The 22341-nt window shown below is 35.0% G+C and overlaps 1 protein-coding gene across 1 annotated transcript in view; it reads right to left on the reverse strand.

Annotated features, from left to right (window-relative positions):
• Positions 1-1333: 1333 nt before the first annotated feature.
• The window catches only part of SLF1 (SMC5-SMC6 complex localization factor 1), a 75929-nt gene continuing 54921 nt past the window's right edge, over positions 1334-22341 (reverse strand). Inside the window, exons 16-21 of the mRNA XM_080804879.1 lie at positions 9596-9741; positions 8444-8607; positions 7545-7675; positions 5520-5612; positions 4938-5120; positions 1334-2319 (exon numbers count right to left, since the gene is read on the reverse strand). Coding sequence (XP_080661005.1) covers positions 1838-2319; positions 4938-5120; positions 5520-5612; positions 7545-7675; positions 8444-8607; positions 9596-9741 — 1199 coding nt within the window. The 3' untranslated portion in view covers positions 1334-1837. The remainder of the gene's footprint in view (positions 2320-4937; positions 5121-5519; positions 5613-7544; positions 7676-8443; positions 8608-9595; positions 9742-22341) is intronic.

The raw sequence follows: 22341 nt of genomic DNA on the forward strand, positions 1-22341 counted from the left end.
AGGGACCTCAATGGCATTTTTTAGTGTTTAATACTTTTTACCATCATGAGTTGTAGAAGTTGGCAGATAGAACAGTTATGAAACATTAATTCTAATTGCAACTAGATGAATATTCCTTAAGAACATTTAATTTAGAAAACTACTTTTCTTAGCAGTGCAAAACCCTAACTCATAATGTTGGTTATTTTATTAACTTAGAATTATTGCCAACTGGAGCAATTACTCTCTTGCTTAAATAATTTGTTATAACTAAAAAGAGGAGGAAGGAATTAGAAAAGAAGCAACATTTATTAAGTGCTATATAAGGTGATAGGCTAAGAAGTCTGGCACAGATAATACCTGGTGTTATTTCCATTTGACAAGTAAGAAAGCAAAAGCTCAGAAACGAACCTGTCTTATAATTTAGTTAATCAGAAGTTAGACACAACTGTGCCTGTTAGATGTCAAAACTATGTTTTTAAGTTTGTATTAGTTAACCTAGTAAACATTATTCCTGATGCCTTCACAAGTGAAGTAAAGGGGCTATTGTTCAGAATAAAAATGTTCTTATTCGTCATGTTGGGAAACACTTTACTGACTCTTTCTGAGCATTTTAACATTCCTTAGATAGTCTCTGCTATGTCATGGTTTCTCCGATACTCTTTAAGATTAAGTATGTATTACCGAGACTTTTAGGATTTCACATTTGAAGGCTAACTAGAAACAATTAATATTTCTTACAGTGTGTATAAAAACTTACTAGGAAAAAAAAAAAACCTTTGATTTTTATTCAGCGCTGATATACTAATGTAGCAGTTTTCAGTTTAGATTATAAACCCAGTAATAAAACACTCAGAATTTGTATCTTGTTAAAAGATCTATTTCCAAGATAAAACTAAAGTGTGCCTCTTTAGCAGATTAATTGCTGTGAGATCATCACTTTAGTTACATAAAAGCTAAATGGAAGTTTTAATGATTCTTTTCCAGCTGTACCACAATGTAACTTATTCCCACTAGGAAAGCAACTCTAATTTCAAAAGTGGTTATTATCCATACCCTTTCTTTTAGTTTTACTATAAACTGCTGTTAGGAAAAAAACCTGCAAATTGAAACGTAAATTCGTACCACACATTAAGATTTTAGATAATCTCAAATCTATTACTTAGTTACCACTTATAATCTTAATATTTGGCAAAACTTACTATGTAGCAGTATGTTTTCGCTTACAGAACAGTGGTTACATGGAGTAGAAATAAACTTTGTACATGAACTGTTAAAATAAAGTAGATCAAGGGGTCAAACTGTCAAACTTGGCACATTCACTGCATTTAAAAACCAAGAGAGTGTTATTATTGTAAATTTTAGAAATGTTTATTTTACAAACACACAAAACTAAAATGAGTATTTTAGTCCAACAGCCTACAGAGAATAAACAGGGAGCTACATGCTTATAGTTGCACATTTGCATTAATATCCTTGCCATGATTCTAAGACCTTAAATCCCTGGAAGAGAGGACAGAACATTTTTATTTCAAAAAAATATTTAAATTAAAATGTTTTACATGTACAATATAAATAAATATCACTTTCAGATCAAGAAATAATAAAGATTAAGGAAAGCAGTATATACCAAATGAAACTCTTTTTACTTTTGAGTAAAATTCTACAACATGGAAAAAGACAGAAGCCTACATTATAGATTTGCAGAAGTTCTTTAAGTGCTTTTGAAAGTTAGCAAAGCTACAAATTCTGTCAATAAATAAATCAAATTAATATTTGTTAATAAGCTATGAAGTGTATAAGAAAAGACAAAGCAAGCTAAGTATGTTAGAAAGTTGACTCATATTTTTTGGCACCATCATGAAAACTCTGTGACTGAACGGCACATCATTTCCAATGTCACCAATAAGGCCTCGGTGTGCACTCCAGGACACACTTTTAAATTCTCAGGCAGTTCCTTCAGAATATTTGGGAGCGTCTGCAATGTCTTTATATTTCTGGCATACAGATCCAATAACCAGTCAGTATGAGCACTGGTGGTTTCTTTATAATTCTTACAAGCCACAAGCAGCTCATTTAGGTGAGTTAACCCTTTGAAAGCTAAGAGGAACTCCGAAGATAAATCAAAAATTGAACAAAAATTTAGCAACATCCTACTAAGTAAAAATGAGCCAAATTCAAGTTGCTGGTGGTAAAAATGTTTCTCTGCTTGGGCATGAAAGTTCTCCACTGTATCTTCTATTTTTGTAATAGCAAATAGTTCTTCCTTGATTTGAGATGATACCACATAATCCAAGGGCAATTCTCCCTTAGAGTTCCTCTGCTGTAAAAGCACTGGGCCTGTGAAAAAGAAAATGCACAACGTCAAAACATTTTTATTTTGGCAGCTGAACAGTTGTTTTCTCTATTTCTCCAAAGCACCCAGGTCTCTGTTTACAATCATATTTTGTACAAATTCATGTTGACAAAATCAACTGGTCATACATATTGACTGCCTAATAAAGGTACACAAAAAACCCAGAATTCTAGTCAATGCCTAATTAGGTTTGCCTAAAAACACATGCCTTAGTTCAATAAATACTGTAATTACAAATTTAAAAAAAAATATCAAACTTCATAAATTGTCATGTTGAAATAAGAATTTCAGTGTTCCCAGAAGATATTAACAAAATATGTTCTTCCTCAATATGTATATGAGTCTTAAATGTACCTTATAATTTCACCAAGGGGAAAGAAGTACTAACTCCTCCCATTGCTAACAGGTGACTGCAACAGAACAGAGTATAAAACCATGCACAGACACAGATCACACTTTTCATTAACCTTCGCTTGCTTATTTCAATTTTTAGTATATGTAACTGATTTACAAAAAATTAAATGTTAACTGCTCTGAGTCAAAAGATAGATTTCTTCTTTCTGTCCTAGCTAAACCTAATTTATATACATAGCAAACACTGAAGAATTTATTCCCTAGGTAGTAAAGGATAATATGGGAGGGGCAAAACAACAATGACTCAGTATTTGGTCACATAGCACTGAGTACTTTGTACCCCTCTGTCTGTCAAGTCCTGTCATTATTTATGTACTCTGCCATAAAAATGTTATAAAAGATATAAGATTTTTTGTACTAGAAGACATAATCAGAAGATCCTACTATACAACATAAGAGATACTGTCCGAAAACACATCATAGCTGCAAAAATTCCTAATGCTGAAGCTGATGCAACATATGTAATGGCCTAGTTTATAAAATGTGTTTAATATAAAAGGTCAACCACTGATAATATGTAATTTAATTTTATGGGAAAAAATAAAATTCTAAAACTAGGTTTCTTTTCATTATATTTCAAAAAGTTGTACCAAGTGACTCCTCTTACAAAAACAAACAGACAAACAAACAAAAAAAACAAATTATGAACAAGATACAGAAAGTAAACAAAAGTTTTAGAGGCATAAATAACCTTCCAAAATCACTTCTTTCAAGACTGAGTAACTCACAAAGAAGAATGATGTAGTTACTATAATGATGCTGTTAAATGTTAAACGATTTGATAGGTCCAAACAGAATATGACTAAGGCAAAGCTTAAGCTGTACAGTCGCCAAAGGACCTCAGTAAATTCAACTGCAAGTAGGTTTCTTCTTTTATGACAATGAACTCACCCACGTACTATTCTTCATCAAGAGCCCTGGAAAAAGTCACTTTGGTCAGTATAATCCCACTCTCTAAAGAGTTGGACTTAATACAGCAATGGCTCTTACACTGCTTAGATCATTTGAAGCAAGGCCAAATATAGGCTTCAAATGTCACTACATGACTGAGTAGAAAAATAAAACACTTACAGGAGACAGAACATTATGGTTTAGTAAACATATAATATGAAAAAAAGTAGAAGAACTGAAAAATATATTGATTATGAAATGGTGTCAGTAAAACAGACACACTAAGGCCTTTAGGGGGCAGGAGAAGACTATAAATAACCAAAATGCTTCTGCTACCAAGCTATACAACCTTTCACATATGTATACACATGGGGGAGAGGGGGAGGGCTAAAGAAAATCTGCATTTTATTTTCATGCAGAATGAAACAGCTTTAATTACAGGAGAAAATAATTTTAAATTTCCAGTTAAAATCAGGACAAATAAAAGTAGCAGGAAATATACACAAATTTTTATTTCTGCATTATAAACTAGTCATCACTTTTCCTTTGTTTCTCTTCTAAAACACAAATCAGTTATCAGCAAAATTTAACATAAAATTTCTATTATTCAATTCACATATAAGAAGAATGTCACTGAAGAGGGGAGTGGGGGTGCTTTCTGAAATAAAGACATCAAAAATCAGAAAAAAGCAGCAGATAAATATTAAGTTCAAGTTATCTCCGTCACAAAACCCCTGCACAACAGTTACCACCATTTGAAAAAAATCTTTCCACTATAACTTAATTGACTGCAAAATGTGAATGGAGATATTCTAGGATATCTTTCTTTTTGTAGTCTGTAAAGAAATGACTCATTTAAAAAAAAAAGATTAATCGAGTTAACAGTTACATATAAGAAATGAAACAAGAGTGGAAAACCCAAGTAACCACAATGGAACACTTACATTCATTTATTAATAAGCTTTCAGAAATGGCTGGTTCACAAAGACATTACACACTTTAAGTAAGAGGATTAATATTTAAAACCAACACAATTCAAAATTCACTCTCATACACAAACCTAAATAGGTTTTATAATTAATAAAAATGAATAAATAAATATTTACATATTATGGAAAAGTATCCCTATTAAATAAAAGGTGCTTTCATTCTAGGAGACTTTTTAATCTTTTTCACTAATATGAAATAAGGGCGTTTTTCCTTACAGACCTTAAACATAAAATGCTATCTACCTCTGAGGGAATTCATCAAAAAACTGGATAATTTATCAAAACCCGTTTAGCATAAATGCACTCACCCCCATGCTGTAGTAGCAGCTTGCCAATTTCTACATGTCCGTTTGACAGTGCATCATGCAAAGGAGTCACCCCGTCCACTTGAGTGAGCAGATCTACCTCTGGACAACGTTGCAAAATTTCCTGGACACACACTGTGTTGCCATAGTTACAGGCTTCATGCAAAGGCGTCCAGCCAGCATTGTCTAAATTAGAAATCAAGGCAAGTTTTAAAATAGCAAAAGTAGGACTTCTGGGAGTAAAGTATTGATATTCTACTTCCTTTATCGGTGTGACTTTCTAGGTGCTTCATTTAGAAATAGCATGTTCTGATAAAAATGCCTAAGGTCATATTTCTAATTGTAAGAAAAATAAATTAAAACAATTTTAAAATAATGATTTTGAGATCTATCAAAATATGGACAAAAAATGTTTCTGTGCTATTAGTTACAAATCAATATATGATGATTTCCTGGTTTTGTAACTGGTAATATTTTAAAGATATGTTAGGTAAATATACTTAAATGATTTTTCTTAATGTTGACATAACACTAATACCACAAACACTAAGATACTGGATCAGACTACAAAAATACAGAACTTACCTTTAACATTGATGTCTATTCCTGGCAAAGAGAGAAGAAGAATCAATTTCTCCACTTGGTTATTTATGCAAGCTCTATGGAGGGCTGTTTCTCCTGCCATAAAAAATTAATAGATTATTCCAGAGAAGACAAGATATCAACTAAAGAAAATAATCAAAGGGCATGAACTAGGAGATCTGGCCACATGCCAGAAAATTATTTATTGAGTTTTCCTTTTGACTGGTTTAAACATCTCTTGCATTTAAAAAAAAAAAAAAAAAAAGAGGGGGAGGGATACCCACCAATCCATACAGCTTCTGTTCTATCAGCAATTCAGCAATGAAATTCTACTGCAAAAGGTTTAATACAGGCATTGTCTCCCCCTAGTTCAAGGTTTAAAGCTTCAATCCCGCTATAAAAGCCCCAAATGATCAGAGAACACCAAAAATACTGGGTTTTGCAGCAATAAAAGTTTAGAGTGCAATTGCCCTCTCTTAAATTTATTCATGAACCTACGTTAAATGTATGGCTCTTTTTTATACAGCATTTATAGCTTAATTCAAATGAATGTTTCTGGCTAAGCACGAGTGCCTCTACACACTCAAGTATAATTCAGAACTTCAAATCCATTAACAGATGGTTTGCTGCTTCTCAATAGGCTGTCTGGCTTGGCTACAGCAGCACAGAGAAGGAGAAATGGGGGAATCTTAATATAAACACACACACACACACACACACACACACACACACACACACGGGGGAAAAATGTAGTACCATTTAAAGCTGAATAAGAGTGACAAATGAAATGGTAAAGTTTTTTCTAGGAGGGATGCAATTAGTGCCTGTTGGCTAAAAGGGTCTATATCCATCTCTGTTGTAACCAAGATTAATAAGATGTAAGTGATAATTTGATGTAAAGGGAATTAAAAAAACCTTACAATAAGCAATTGCTTAGAAAACAAATGAAATACTGAATCAAACCCTTTCTTGCTATAACACACTAAGTAGCACATTTTTACAGTGTTCAATTTTATAGATTATCTTTGTAACTCCTACCAAAACATTTCTTTTACATGCAGGGAAAGGCTTTTGAAGTTTTTTCTCTACTGTTTCTCAGTTCTCTTCCTCCCTCCCAGTTCCCTCTGCTGTTCAGACTAAAGTCATTCATATTCATTTTACTTTCTGACACAATAAACAAAGAAAAAGGACACTGTTCGTGTAGTTAATACCAGAATTCCACTTTAATACATTTTTCACATTTTGAGCTAAATGGGCAGCTATTGTGAATTCATCAAATGCAATTATGAACTTTTATCATGTGGAGAGATTATAAGAGCCTCACTCTTTCTGTTTACATTGGTGTCCTAATGATAATTTTTGTATTAAAAGTGCAATACAGCTCATTAACAAGAGACTCAGCAACTTCCTTTGGTCAGGTATAGACTTGTGGAAGGTAACTTATATTTGTGAATTAAGAGGTTATGAAGCAAAAGAGGCACTGAAGTGAATTATTACTGCACTATTCTTGTTACTCCATCCTTTAGGTACTTAGGTTCCAGTATAGTTAGAACCAAAAGCCAAACACATTTCATAGTCTGGGCTCAATGCCTGGGAGAAAAGAGTCCATATGCTTAACACAGCTATGTAACATAGCCTACTCCTCATTCTTTGTTCACAAAATGTCTAGGACTGAAAGAGATGAAGACTGAATTATACTTTCAAATCAAAAGACTCTAATCCCAAGCTGCACAGGTTGAGGTGGAATAGAAAAGTAAGGCGGGCAAGTCTGGAATGAGCTCAATATGAGCTAATATCTGGAGAGGAGGGGGATAAAGAAGGAGGGGGAATATTCTATTATACTGAATATTAAATAATCATATTCTCTGCATACATGACAGTTAAAAAAAAATAATATTCCATCGAAGAAGGTATTTTCTGGAACTAGTCAAGTTCAAGGATTCATTGGGGCCAGTGTGTAAAACTTGCAAATACTGACTACAACCATGAGAAGTTCTTAGCATAAATTAACTTAGATACTTGCAATACCTTTTAGATTAGTCTTGTGAAAATTCATCTTTGTAACTAAAGAGGGGCAGTTCTCTTTGGAACATGATAATTCTCCTTCTGACTTCTTTTTCAATCTTTTTAACGATGAACATTTAGCAAGGTTCAGCTCTCTGAAAATAAAGTAAGAAAAAAATGAAAGCTTGTTTTTCACCAAGGCATGGCAGTGTACATTACATAGTGAGTACTTTTAAAAATCTAGCCTCCTGTTCATTTAAGCTCCCTTATTCACTCAAATCTTTATTGCTTGCTTTTTATATTTATTCCAAATGTGCTGAAACAAATTTTTATGCATTCATTTTTATTAACCTTGTACCCCCAATTGCTCACTGAAAAGTTTATGAATATGGAATGTCATGTAGAGGAAGAGCCCAAGTAAACTACATTTGGCAAAGATAAACAAGCAAAATGCTAAGCTCCAAATGCAGGCTCCTGCTCCCCATTCTTATTTTCATATTCTGATCCTATTCTTCCTAAAAACATTTTAAGGTTTTCTCAATTTTTTACAGCATACTTTTAGAAAAGGTTTTGCATGTGGGGGAAGCTACTGCAACAATTCAGAGTATCTTACATGCGTATGCATTCTGAAATCCAATCTTTATTACATACAAATAGTGATTTAAAACACAGGCAAAAATAGTGTGAAAGAATCTGAAAAACAGTTGTATTTCTTTTGGAAAGCACTTGATCTTAACACAAAGAAAACAGGTACCTTGAATTAAAGCAATAATGTTGATCATATGTATTTTTTTTATAAGTCTCAAACTCAGTTTTCTGCTACTCAGTATAATTCAGACAATGTAAGTATAAAGTTTAAGGAATGTCTCCAAAAAAGGGCTGTACTTAAAAAAAAAAAAAAGTTGATATTAAGCATCACTTACGGTAACTCTGGCAGCCCTTCAACTTGCTTCTGTTTCACACCGTTCAGCATTAATAAGGCTCTCTGAGATTCAAGGCAAGGCCGCTGTCCTATTTTCTTTGGTATCTGCATCTTTCCAGTCCCATGCACACCAGTCTTCCCCAAAGCTGGCAAATAGGAATATACCTGTTGCAAAATAGTATAATTTGCTTTCTCAACTATAAAGACCTGGAAAGCAGTCAAAAGAAATTACCTGATTCATTTCACCATTACAATCAGTTAATTTTCTTGGTTTTATCACTGTCATTGTTATCCTTTCTCATTTGAACATGCTAGAATAATAAGAAAGTTTCTAGTTTCAGGTCGTTAACAAGACAGATACAAAAAGAAAAATTTCTTGAAAATAATTATTTTTTCAAATTCACTTTTGATACTCTTTCAGCAAAGTTCTCATTTGGATTAGTCTAATGCCCAACTTGTTATGGTTCGTTTGCACATTTTAAATATTTACGGTTTATGTACAACCTGTATTTTGTCATTTCCATTTTGGTAATGCCTTCCTTTGACGGAAAACAAGTCTGGAATGAGTGGACTAAGAAGAGCAAAAGTTGTTAAGGACAAAAGATTGCTACAAAACAGTATTTGCCCAATCCGACTAATAAACAAGCATATTTCTCGTTTGTTGAAGAAACTGTTGAAGACAGTAGATAGTAATCAAAGATGGCCAAGATAAAACTGGAAAACTTTGAGTCACATGCAGTTTACATATGTGTATATATAAGATAAAAACAAATAACCTTTGGCATCATTTGCAAATTTTGCTTTTTAAATACCATTAAATACTACATAAAATTTTTCTGGAACTAGATCTTTTCAAAATAATTATCTTATGTGCTATGGCAAATGATTAGGAAACAAAGTTTCTGCATTGTTTTTCTGATATCAAGCCTTAATTACTCTCAAGTAATTAAAATTTCTATCACTAATTACACTTCATTTTGGGTGTTGAAAAATAACCACTCTAACATAGATTTGAAAGATAACAAAGATTTACATAAATTTGAAAGATTTAAGGTTAACAATTTCTGTCCAATTATTAGAAATCACAAAACACATTTGAAAGTTGAATTTATGAACTCACTTCTTGCCAATTAGAAGAATAGAGTGGTCTTACCATTTTCTGAAGAGAGAGTGGCTCAGAAGAAACACTGATGGAACTCTGTAAACACAACTTTTTAAAGACTGCCTCTGCAACAAACATTTGAAGCCAGGAGGAGGAAAAGGAACAAATGAAAATCTCTAATTCCTGTGAAGAAAAGTCTGGACAAAACAAGAGAAGTAAATATAGTTACCACTATACCCTATAAAAGTTCTGTCTATAGAATATTTTCTGCATGGGTTTTTATTCATTCAAATGATGATTCTTACACCAGTAAGATTCAGCCCCATAATTTTCAACCCCCATAAGGGTTAATACTCCTATTCCTTGCCTTTCAAGAAAAAAAAAAAATTTTTATGGCACATATTCTCATATTTGAAACAATCATTTCTTTTTATTATTTTAAATAGAAATCTTGAAATTAGATACATACACACATGAATCGATAGATAATATACGAATAGATAGGTATGGGGTTTTTATTACTGTATCTTTTTTAATTTTAATTTTTTTAATTTTATTTTTTTATTAACATATAATACATTATTAGCCCCAGGGGTACAGGTCTGTGTATTACTGTATTTTCTGATTAATGTTAAAGATCTTTTCCCACAAAGGGTTGTGCCTTTGGCCAACAAGTACTTAGTTTTTTTAATGGACACATATGTTATTTAATTTGAGCTGACAGGAAGAAAGAAATTAGACCCTTTCCCCTGACAACATCCATGAATCCTATCACTGCAGAGGAGGAATAAATGTACAGGAAAGGAAAATTTAAGACAAGAGAATGTATAAGGACTTCCTTAGAAGTTTGTACCCACTCTACTACAGGAATTAAGGGGAGGGAACTAAAATTTTAAATAACAAAACCCCAAAACACCAAGAGCCTAAATCTCTTCTTCCAAAAATCTCAAGTTCTCCAATAACATGGAGATGCATATATGAAAGAACTGAAAGTAATGAAAAACTGGAATGACTATTTGTCACGTAAAATAATCTATTTGCTGTTAAGAATTCTCCATTGATACTCTCTGCATAAGTAACAGAATGGATGATAAAGTGGACTATAAAGAATAAATAAGACCAATCAACAAGACACTACAAGAGCTAAAACTAAAACAGAAGAAAAAAGTTGTGATGTTATACAGCACAGCAGATTCACTACTATAGGGAAGAAAAATTTTTTCCTCTATCCTCCTAGGTTCTTTTGGCTGGTCTATTAATTAAACTGACATAAGACAGATTAATAGGAGAAAAACAAATTTAATCCTTTCATATGGGAGCCTTATAGACATGAAAGGTTCAAAGACAGGTAAGTGAAGTTTATATGCCCTCCTGAGTTAAGGAGAATGAGAGTTGGGGTCTGGGGCTTCAAAGGATAGGAAGACAATTTTTAGGAAGATGAGAAAAGCAAATGTTTGGTTAACAAGTATTTGACATGCTATGTAAAACACAATGAAACACAGAGAGGAATCTGAACAAATAGGCTCTGCCAAACTTGACCTAGCATACCACATCTGTCTTATACATTTTGTCGTTAACTCTGGTGGTGGCTCTCTTCCTGGACCAGTCCCTCTATCTAATTCTTTTAGGCAGTTTAGGGAGTAACGAAGAATCCTTCCTGAGTCTTATGATCCTTGATTGTCTTCAGCTCAAAATAACCCACATGCTAACGTGGCACATTCTAGGGTGGCATATTCTGCTTCCCTTCATTCCTGCCTTTGGAACTTCCCAAGAAGTTTCACATTGTAGAATTTGAGTTGGTAGATTGCTCAATCTCATTGAACCAGCATCTTAGCCCTGAGAAAGGGTCAGTTCAATTAAGAGCTGTGTCTCTTTTCAGGACGTAGTGATGCTGGTGGGCTCCCAAAGCTAGGTCTACATTGTACAAAATATCAGGAATTACTAAGAGTTATTTCTATGGAAGCAAAAGAAGAGCAAATGCTAATGGTTGGGGCAGACTATAATCTAAATCTCTAAGTTCTGAAGGCAGCCACTCAGGATTTCTACATATCTGGCTCAAAACATCTTCAGATGTAATAAGGGCAGGCAATGGTAATCTGAAAGATTTTCATGGTTTGCAGTTTCACTGTCTCTGGTGAGTTTTCTGAGGGGCCACACAGCAACAGGCATAAAGACAGTCCATGCATAAGCTGCTGTGGTAATTTCTCTAGTTGTCCAGCTTTTGCTTACACAGCTTCTGGAAGAGGGGAGTTTCAGTTCTCAGAGTTTCCAAGTCAGAAAGGTGGAAGAAAATTTAGAAGTGTCAGTTTGAACAGTTATAGCCAAATACTGGAGGCACCAGAAGAATTCAGGATCTAGTCCAGTTCATGGGCAGAAAAGAAGACCTCAAAGACGATGAACAGCAATACAATTTGATATCCATAAACGTGTATAGTATTGAAACAATTTTTCTCTCTACAGTCCCCTCCATTTAATCAATTTCAACCACAGTAAGAATAAGTCATTTGAAAATTAAGTTCAGTTTCAGTAAACTTGGCCTGAGTATTTATATAAGTGCAGCAAGAATAGTTACTGATCACATAGGCTCTTCTAAATCTGCTTTGTTGGAATTTTTCATAATGAATCTTAAACTTTTTTTTTCCAAGTTTTGTGTATTTTTTTTTTTAGTAATCTCTACACCGAGTGTGGGGCTTGAATTCACGACCCCTAGAACAAGAGTTGTATGACCTACCAACTGAGCCAAGAAGGCACCCCTCAAACTGAATTTTCAGAAGATCTGGAGAATAGGAAGCCAAGCCAAGGTCCTGTCATCAGATTTTGTCTGTTATACCTACAGATGGGGATAAACTCCTCTTTTCTTGAGGTCTCCCAAACATCCAGATTTCTGAGCCTGCCAGCAAGTGACCTTGTTTACCTGGTAAGGCTGCTGGGAACCCTGAAAGCAAGGTACCAGGCTGTTTTTCCAAGGGGATTTAATGGCTCCATGAAGTCAGCTTTAGTTCCTTAAAGCTGTCTCGTCATATCTGATTCTATGCACATTCTCAAATATGACATTTCAGCCAAAGTTTTGGCAATACAATCAATGTTTCCAATTGTGTCCTGTTTTAAGGAGAACAGACTCTTATTGAACTTATGCAAATAGCTATACTGCCATGAAAATAAGAATGCTAAGAAGCTTCTGACTTCCAGAGAGATCAGGTAGGGAGGAAAGTACGCACTTCATCTTTGTTTACAAAGGATAGTATACTTTACCAATTTGTTGTAAAGTTTCCTTAAAAGTGGAAAAACATAACATTTACCCAGCAATGTTGCAAACAAAGTCATAAAAATTATCATTCTCAGTACTTCATTCAGTCTCATAAAATTAATTCTTGTTGATCTTAATCTTTGCAGTTTTATGAAGCTATGTTTCTTCATCAGAGTTGTGCAAATTCTCACCCAGTTAAATGTTACGATCTTAAAATGATCAGAAACATGTATTCTAGAGTATTTGTCAGGGTCCTTTCCATGAATCTCTCGGAGGATGAAATGTATTCGCAAAGGCAACAGAGAAGAGCAATAACACTCTGTAAACAGACTTAAAAATGGCTGTGGTTAAGGGTCTGTTAAGAGTTCATAACAATTAACAAGAAAATTTGGTTACTTCTGTGGCATACTCCTGAAAATGATAGCTAGAATTACAAGTGATAACATATACCAGGGCGTATCAGATATCTGGGAATTGTCTATTATTTTTGGAACACTTACATACACCTATATAAATACAACATAAAGAAGGCTTAGGTATTACTTCTTATTTGACAATATTTCCCCATGTGATTTAAACCTAATTAGTTTAAAATCACTCATTTGACAAGGAGAGAGAACAGATCTTTTATAATATTCCAGACATCCTCTCCAAATCCCAAATTTAATTCAAAGTAAAAAAAGACTTCATTTAGAATTTGATTTGGGGAAGTTTGTCAAGAACATCAAAAGATTTTACAACACTTGGTCAAACAGGATCATAAACCACTGTGAAATAATTTCACAAAAGTGACAAAAACTTTGCACTCAAATATAGAAATTTAGCTGGGAAAAAAACAAAACAAAAAACAAAACCTTAGCTCTTAAGAGAAGACTATTTTCTTACATAATCAAAGACTTGACAAAGACAACATAAATTATTTTGATAATACAGTGAATCTTTGTTTTCTAGGCAGATTATTTTAAAGGTGAAGAAAAACCTTTTACATTATCAAAAGCAAACGGATCTTCCATGAAAACTTTGTCCTTTTAGCAGATTTAAGAATACTTTTAGTATTACTTAAAGATAAAGTACATTATTGATATCAAAGATTATTTAAGGGGCATCTGGGTGGCTCAGTGGGTTAAGCCTCTGCCTTCAGCTCAGGTCATGATCCCAGGGTCCTGGGATCGAGCCCCGCATCTGGCTCTCTGCTCAGCATTGAGCCTCTTTCCCCCTCTCTCTCAGCCTGCCTCTCTGTCTACTTGTGATCTTTCTCTGTCAAATAAATAAATAAAATCTTAAAAAAAATTATTAAAAAAAATTACAATGAATACATTTAATTTTAGCCAATTTGAGCACACAAGGTAAAATTCTTTCTCCTTCACATTATGAAAACAAGACAAAACTATTTGTTTCTTCCTTACCAAAAACACATCTCCATACCTCTTACCTTCTTTTAGTAAAAAACTCAACTTACTTTTCTTGCATGCAGTTATTTCCCCTATTATTTATAATAGTTTTAAATTACATATATTAATTACAATTCTTAACTCTCAGAATATTTAATTTCTAGTGAAAATTAGGAAGTAGACAATTGCGGTATTACCAACAAATTTTGAATACATTCTACAATCTCTGGAAGTATACTGTTCCTCTTAGTAAATGTGTCAAAGAGACAAAAGACAAGTTCATTAACATACCAAATATCTTTAGTTCCTCTGTAAAAGGAAACCAGAAGTGGAAAAACCTTTAAACAGTAATTTATGTTTCACTATTTCATCAATTTAGAAATGATCTAGGTATTCAATGAATTTCTATCATTTAACTTGACTTAGCAAAACTCTAAGGGTTTAAGAAGTTACCAAAGAGATTTGGAAAAGCTATTCAATTACACATACCATAAAACAAAACTACTGTAGAAAAAACTCACCTAAAAACTCTTATCCCATTACACCTGCCTAAATCACTTGCTCCCAACAATTATGTTTAGATTACCCATGAAAATGTCATAAGACATTAGACAAAGCCAGGTATCATCCCAACCTATTTTTCTTGCTCACAACTTTTTTTTGTGAAGTTTTTGTGAAGTTCACATTATTTATGTAAACTTATTTCACTAATGTGAACTTATTTCACTAATGAAGTGAACTTATTTCACTAATAAAGTCAGGTAGAGTAAAAATTATATGTCTGCATTATATTCAATGTTGGCAATTTTAAGGACATGTTTATTGTAATTAAACCAGTGAACTTAAACTAGCTTTAATACTAAATACTTTCCCAGATTATGTGGACCTTAAAGGCATTTGCATTAGTCTGATGTATTTCTGAGAATTTTAAGATTATTTAATGTAGAGTTCTTTTTGTAATTTTAGCAATACTATCCAGAGGTAGAATAATATTATACATCTACCTGCCGCTCCACCCCTGCCCCCACACACCTGCAAACAGCCCTCACAGGTTTTGTTTTAAAATTTTTAGTCATGAGATAGGCATGATAATGTAAAACTCACTAGTTTATAAAAGAGCAGTTGGATCCAAATTTTGTTTTGACAGTTGGAATAAGTTAAATTCACCTGCTCAGATGACTAAAGCTCTTCAGTACTTATGGAGATGATATTTAAGACTTTTTATTAGCTTTATTTCCAAATAGTTCTTTTGCTTACTCCTTCAGATAAAAAGAACTTCTCCCTAAAGTTTATTTTTCAAAGAATGGATCTTAGGTCTTAGAGTATGTGGCTGTTGAAAATTTACATTGCAAACACACCAAGTATCCAAGTTTTCTCCAGAATGGAGATTTGGGGCATATGTGCCTATGATTTGTCAGGAACGTAGGGTGATTGCTATTCAAATTTTTCTCTCCTTTTCTTAAGTGCAGGACAATTCTATTTTCAATGTTCTGATCTTTTACCATATCTACCAGCATTTTAAGATTTATAGGGAAGATCTGGGGGATGGTAATTGTTTCTAGGGCTTCATTTCTGGTTTTGCAAAGATCTGTAAGATATCATGGAAAAGATTTCCAACTAAGATAGAAACCTGAGGATTTCTGTATCTACAGTTTTAGGGTTTAGGGCAATATACCCTTGGTAAATTTTCTGTAATGTTTTAAAACTCAAAGGCCTTCTGATTGCATAATCCAACCTTGGACCAATTCATCTTAGGGGTAAAAGCCTCTACTGTTGCTTCTATGAGACCCTGAACATTAGCCTTTAGGCCGTCAGCTGATCATTTGTAGGAGGGTCTAAGAGATACTCTGGTCCTGTTTCCTCAGAGAGATGGATTTTTCCTAAGGGATCCATCTGGCTTGTCGGTTAACTACAGCACAACTATGGGTCTGGAGAATACTCTTTTGCAGCTAATCAAGGTCCCCCCTAGTGGAGTTGTGAATGGTCACTAATATTTCTGTTCACTAAATTTGGTAGGTCTTCTGAAAGTAGAGGTAAGAGGGCTTCATTACGTAAAAGATTTATTGGTGTTCATGGGTCACAAACATCCTCAAGGGACACTGCACAGGAAGGCCTGAAGCTAGCAGGGGCTGATTACAGACCCCCTGTGAAGCAGGAGGAATTTTAAGAAATTGCAAAGGAGGCCTACTGCTCATTACAGGTGTTTCTGTTTAAATTTACTTCCTAGCCTTCAGCATTTACACTAGTAACCAGTACACTCTGAGCTTGCAGATGAGGCTGGAAAGTTGTAGGTAAATCTTTTAGTAGAAGGAAATACAGGTACCTGGGTGTTTAAGGAATTTTGGGGGAAGACAGGGCAATTTGGGAAGTTAAAGAAATCTGCTGAGGAGATGGGGCTGGAATTTAAAATGGGAAATTTATATGGGATGTGGACTTTAATTTTTGTTCTAATTTCTCTTCTTCAATCTTATTAAGGAAGTCCCTAAGTTTAGCTTTTATATTCTTGTGGGTCTCTCTTTTTAAATCTGGTCTTTCCACAGTACCAATAAGACGACTGTTTAAGACAGTCGTAAAATTTTTCCTTTTATATATATATATTTTTTTTCCTTTTTTATATATATATATATATATATATATATATATATATATATATTATATATAACCAATTGTATATTTTTGTGTTATAAAGGAGCTATTGCCTGTCCATTGACATGAGGGATCTTATACTAGTCTTAATAGCAATTCAAACCAGTAAACCTTCTTGTGGAAAGATCCAGAAGCAACTTTCCATGCTTAGAATCAATCTTTATGGGGCACCTGGGTGGCTCCGTGGGTTGGGCCTCTGCCTTCAGCTCATGTCATGATCTCAGGGTCCTGGGATCGAGCCCCGTGTTGGGCTCTCTGCTCAGCAGGGAGCCTGCTTCTCCCCTCTCTCTGCCTGCTTCTCTGCCTACTTGTGATCTCTCTGTCAAATAAATAAATAAAATAATTTAAAAAAAAAAGAATCAATCTTTACCATGGACACAAGAGGCAAGGTACAGAAGATGCAGCCCCTATGATCCAAGAAGATCATTCAAAGAGTCTACCTTGGTTGTTAAGAGTAAAAAAGGTATAGTGAAAACAGTGTCTCCAGTCACAGACATGTTAATCTGTGAAAATGGGCAGACACTACTGGAATGGGACTTTTCTAGCAGTACTAAAACAACATAGGTTGAGTTGACTAAGGCCTCTTCTGGACTAGGGCCTCTCATGACAAACTCTCCTCACAGCTTGCACAGTCAGACAAAAGGAGTGCTACTTATGACTTCATGTTTTGGAACCCTAGTCTATTCAACTGGCCACCAATCGGCATGCTGGTATGCGCACCTTCTCGCTGGCAGAAACGATGGAAGAATATTCTCACTTGATTCAAGCTCTCAGGACATAGAACAAGACAAAAGGAAAACCTCATCCAGTTTCTCTTACATGTACACTAACTGAGACTTGGGTCTCTCTCTCAGAGCCAGAGTAATACTTTGTAGGGATGTTCATTTTGGGGAATTGTGCGTTTTTTACCAAGTATCTCATGGCACAGAAATTGCCTTGAAGTTGGTGGATGACCTAGTTTCAATCTAACCTGCTCTAGGGCAATTTATCCCAATATGGGAGTCCTGAGTTAGGCAGTGGGCACTCTAATAGCCTTTAAATGCTTGATCTGTGCCCCCCAATTTTGCATTGACTTTACCTTATGTGCATGTTGATGCACAACAAAGTATGTCTAAACATACACCTGTTTGATGAGAACCATGAACTCACCAGTCTGTGCGGCCAGTGGTTCAAAAAAGTAGGTTTATGGGGTTTATGCTTGTGTTATACCCTATGGTTTTCCTCCTTATGACCAACAACACAGCAGAAAGACAAAGAAAAACAGTGACCATCTCTGGGAGGAAAATGATCAACAAAAATCAAGACTACTCATAACAAACCTTGAACAGAGTCACTATATATAAGGAACTAGTTTCACAAATACTTCTAATCTGTATTTAGAAAAGGAAAAAGAGGACTCTCACCATTCTTGTTTCCACCGGACCACATAGGCAGAGATCTGGGACACTGACATGGTAAGAATTCTTACCTTCTGCTGGCTTTCTGTCAATGGTCCCAGGATCTCAGCATGAGCAGCCCCAGAGGAAGCAGTAAAATTACTCTCTCTGTGGTCAACTGTAGGGGAGGAAAAATTTTCGCTCTTCCTGAAGTCTATCGGTCTTCAACTGTCTTTAGCTCAAATTAATCCACATGCCAAGGTGGCACATTTTGGAGTATCATCTTCGGTTCCCCTATCACTACTAACACTGGAAAAATAAGAACTAGGAAAAGTCAATAAAATTAGCAAAATAAACATAACAGGTTAAATGCATTTTAAAAATTGAACAGAATGATAAACTAATTATCAATATAAAGTATAAAACTTGACCTCTGTAGTCAGGGGCTGAGTTTCTTTAGGCTGAAAAGACACCTGACAACCAATTAAAGTTCTTCCCTATTCAGATGCTTTACCAAAAGGCTAAGGGATGGTATCCTTGCAGTCCTTGATTGTTTGATTTGTTCAATTGGAGGGAGGAGGGTAAAAGAGGGGGGGTGTGGGCAATGAAAAAGAATGGACTAAGTGGGTGGAGAATTTCCCCCCAGGGAACATTTGGCAAGGTTGGTTGTCACAACAAGGGTGAGAGGTGTTACTGGCATCCAGTGGTCAAAGCCTTGGAAACTACTAAATTCCCTATAATTCACAGTTCACAGGAGAGTCCCCAACGATAAAGAATTATCCAGCCCAAAATATAGAAAGTGCCCAGGCTAAGTTAGAAACTCTGCCTTGCCTAAAGACCTGACGTTCTTGCCTTGAGGCACACTGCCATCTGGGCAAATGGCTCCAGTCAGATGTTAAGTAGATCCAATTAGTCCCACAAAGACAGGAGATTGCTGAATTCAAATAATCCTTTCCAAAATGGCCTCAACTGCAATATAATCTACAAGAACTGGAAAATAGAAAGGAGTTATTTATAACCTTTTGTTACAACTGACTACTCACAACCTACCAGACTATAAGTATTACTGAAACTGCATAAGCAGTGAACTGAAGAATGATCATCAGAAGATTTTAGTCAACGTGACATCTTACATTTTATAAATTTAAGGTGTACAGCCAAGTACATCTTTGATACATTTACATACTGTAACATGACTGCCATTGATAGTAACATTTATTATATGACATCATTATAGTATAATATTATCTGTATTCATTATACTGTATATTAGATCTCTATGGTTTATTTACTACTCTTTTTAAGTTTGTACCCTTAAACACAAATCAATCCTACCTCCCACTTCCCATCCTATAGTAACCACCATTCTGATGTGGAGAACAAAGGCAAAATAAATGTATAAGAGAAATTAAATTTCCTTTGTAGCCCATTGACAAGTAGTTGAGATAGGCAGAGTGACCTTCCTCAAGGAACTCAATTGCCTCAATGTTAATGCTTTGCCAGAGGCAAAAGACAACCTTAGCTAGACATTAGCCCAACTTCAGGATCCTGTAATTCTTCTTTAACATACAAAATCCCTTTGGAAACTTCCTTTATCTCTATCCCCCCAAAGAAGATGTATGTTAGCAATCATCCTCCAAACATATGGCTCACTGATAAACATCTGAAGGGTCTCATGACTAAGGTTTTACTAGACTGTAGTAAATGAATGACCTTTTCCTATGAACAGCTAGCCCCTAAAAACCTTGCTTCCAAATCCCTTAGAGACTTAAATCCTATCCTTAACCCCTCCCAACTTAAAACTATATAATCAGTCCCTCCTCATAACCCCAGGGAAGCTCTTTCTGTCCAAGGTAAGGTCCCTGTGTTTAAAACAAAACAAAAGAAAAAAAAAACACCTTTTTGCACCAAAAAGTTCTTAAGAATTCTTTCTGGACCATTCACTCTAGTACCCCAACATCACACCATATCAATTTCACTCTTTTTGTTGTTGTTGTTGTAGGTGGTGGTGTTGGTTTTACAGGTTTGATTTTAAGATTCCGTATGTTAGCAGTTTCATACAGTACTTGTCTCTCTCTGTGTGACTTATCTCACTTAGCATAATGCACTCAAGGTCCATCAATGTCGTTTCAAATGAATATCCTCCTTTGTCATGGCTGAATAATATTTCATTGTGTAGGTACACCACATCTTTTTTATCCGTTCATCCAATGAAAGGCATTTGGGTTTTTTCATATCTTGGCTATTGTGAATAATGCTGTGACAATGGGTGTGCATAAACCTCATCAAAATTCTGTTTTCACTTCCTTTGGGTATGAATCCAAAGGTGGTATCGCTTAATTGTATCGTAGATCAATTTTAATTTTTTGAGGAACCTCCATATTATTGTTCATAATATTTGGACTATTCTACATTTCCACTAACAGTGCATAAAGGTCCCCCCTCCTTTTATTAAACACATCCTTTTAAACACATCAGCTCTTGTCTTCTTGATAATGTCCATTCTAACTGGTGAGGTGTTATCTCACTGTCATTTTAATTTGCATCTTCCTGATGATTAGTGATGCTGAGCATCTTTTCATGTGCCTGTTAGCCATTTTGATGTCCTCTTTAGAAAAAATGTCTCTTTAGCTCCTTTGCCCAAATTTTAAAAGATTGTTTGTCTGCGAGGGAACACAAGTGGGGAGAGTGAGAGAGTTTGGAAAAGCAGGCCTCCCACTGAGCAGGGAGCCCGATGAGGGGCTTGATCTCAGGACCCTGGGATCATGACAGTAGCCGAAGGCAGATACTAAACAACTGAGCTACCTAGGTACCCCATAACCCCTCATCTGATACATGGTTCACAAAAATTTTTTTCTATTCTGAAACAATTCTTTTGAACATAAAATGTCTGGTTACACATTTTTTAAAAAAGCCTATCATCATAGCCTTCACTACAACCGATTGATCTCTTAATTTATCACCTCTAAGCAGAGGCAAAAATAAAGTAGAAATAACTTGCACTGTACAGTTCAAAAGAGATGATCCAAATGAAGTTATTCATCCAGAAAGAGCATTTGATAGCTTAAAAAAAAATAACAGAAAACACTAAAATCATAAAGGATCCACATTTTACCAGATAAATACATTTAAAGGGAATAATAAATAGATGAAAAACAGAACACAAGAAACTTAGCCACAGGACTGTAAGCCCTTTAAGGACAGGATCATTTTTGAATCCCTCACAGGTTATAGATCACTGACTTGCAGATAACAAACATTTAGTATTTGAAAGATACATGAATGCATGAATGAATGGCAGAGACCAATAACTGTAGAGAGCTAAACCTAGATCATCTTTTAAAAGTTTATCACATCATGCCATTCCTCATTAAAATGGCTTCTAACTCCTCAACTCTTTCTTTGCCTTTATTTACTCTTCTCCTTGCATCTTGCCAGCAGCCAGCTACTGTAAGATTTCACACAGGCCCCACTTTTTCCTTTCTCGGTTTTGGCAAATGTTGTGTTTTCTAATGGGAGATGTTTTCCTGACTCTGCCCAACTCCTGCTTATCCTGTAGGACTGCTTTCCTCAACTACCTGGTATAAAGTGTAAGTTCACTCATCTCAACACCTGGCTTTTGTTTGAATCACTTGGCTTTTTTTAAAAAAGATTTTATTTATTTATTTGACAGACAGAGATCACAAATAGGCAGAGAGGCAGGTGGGGGTGGGGGGGGGCAGGCTCCCTGCCAAGCAGAGATCCTGATCCTGATGTAGGACTTGAGCCCAGGACCCTGAGATTATGACCTGAGCCGAAGGCAGAGGCTTAACCCAATGAGCCACCCAGGTGCCCCTCACTTGGCATTTTTAAATGATGTATTTGCATCTACTTGTAGTCTATTTCTCCCACCAAAAGCTCCAAAAATTTAAGAACCATGTTTTGTTTCACCTCCTTCCAGTGTACATGGCATTTAGACCAACACCTGGCAGAGTGGAAATAAAAATTTGCTGAATAAATGAAGAGAACAGAAACATTTTGATGAGATCCTCAGTAAAATTATGAAAAAATACTGATGAAAGAGGCCTAAAGCATGCAGAGGGATTATAATAGGGATTTAAAAAATGAACGTGAATAAAGATTTTGAAAAACTATCAG

The sequence above is a fragment of the Martes martes genome (genome assembly GCF_963455335.1).
Source record: "Martes martes genome assembly, chromosome: 5".
NCBI lineage: Eukaryota > Metazoa > Chordata > Mammalia > Carnivora > Mustelidae > Martes > Martes martes.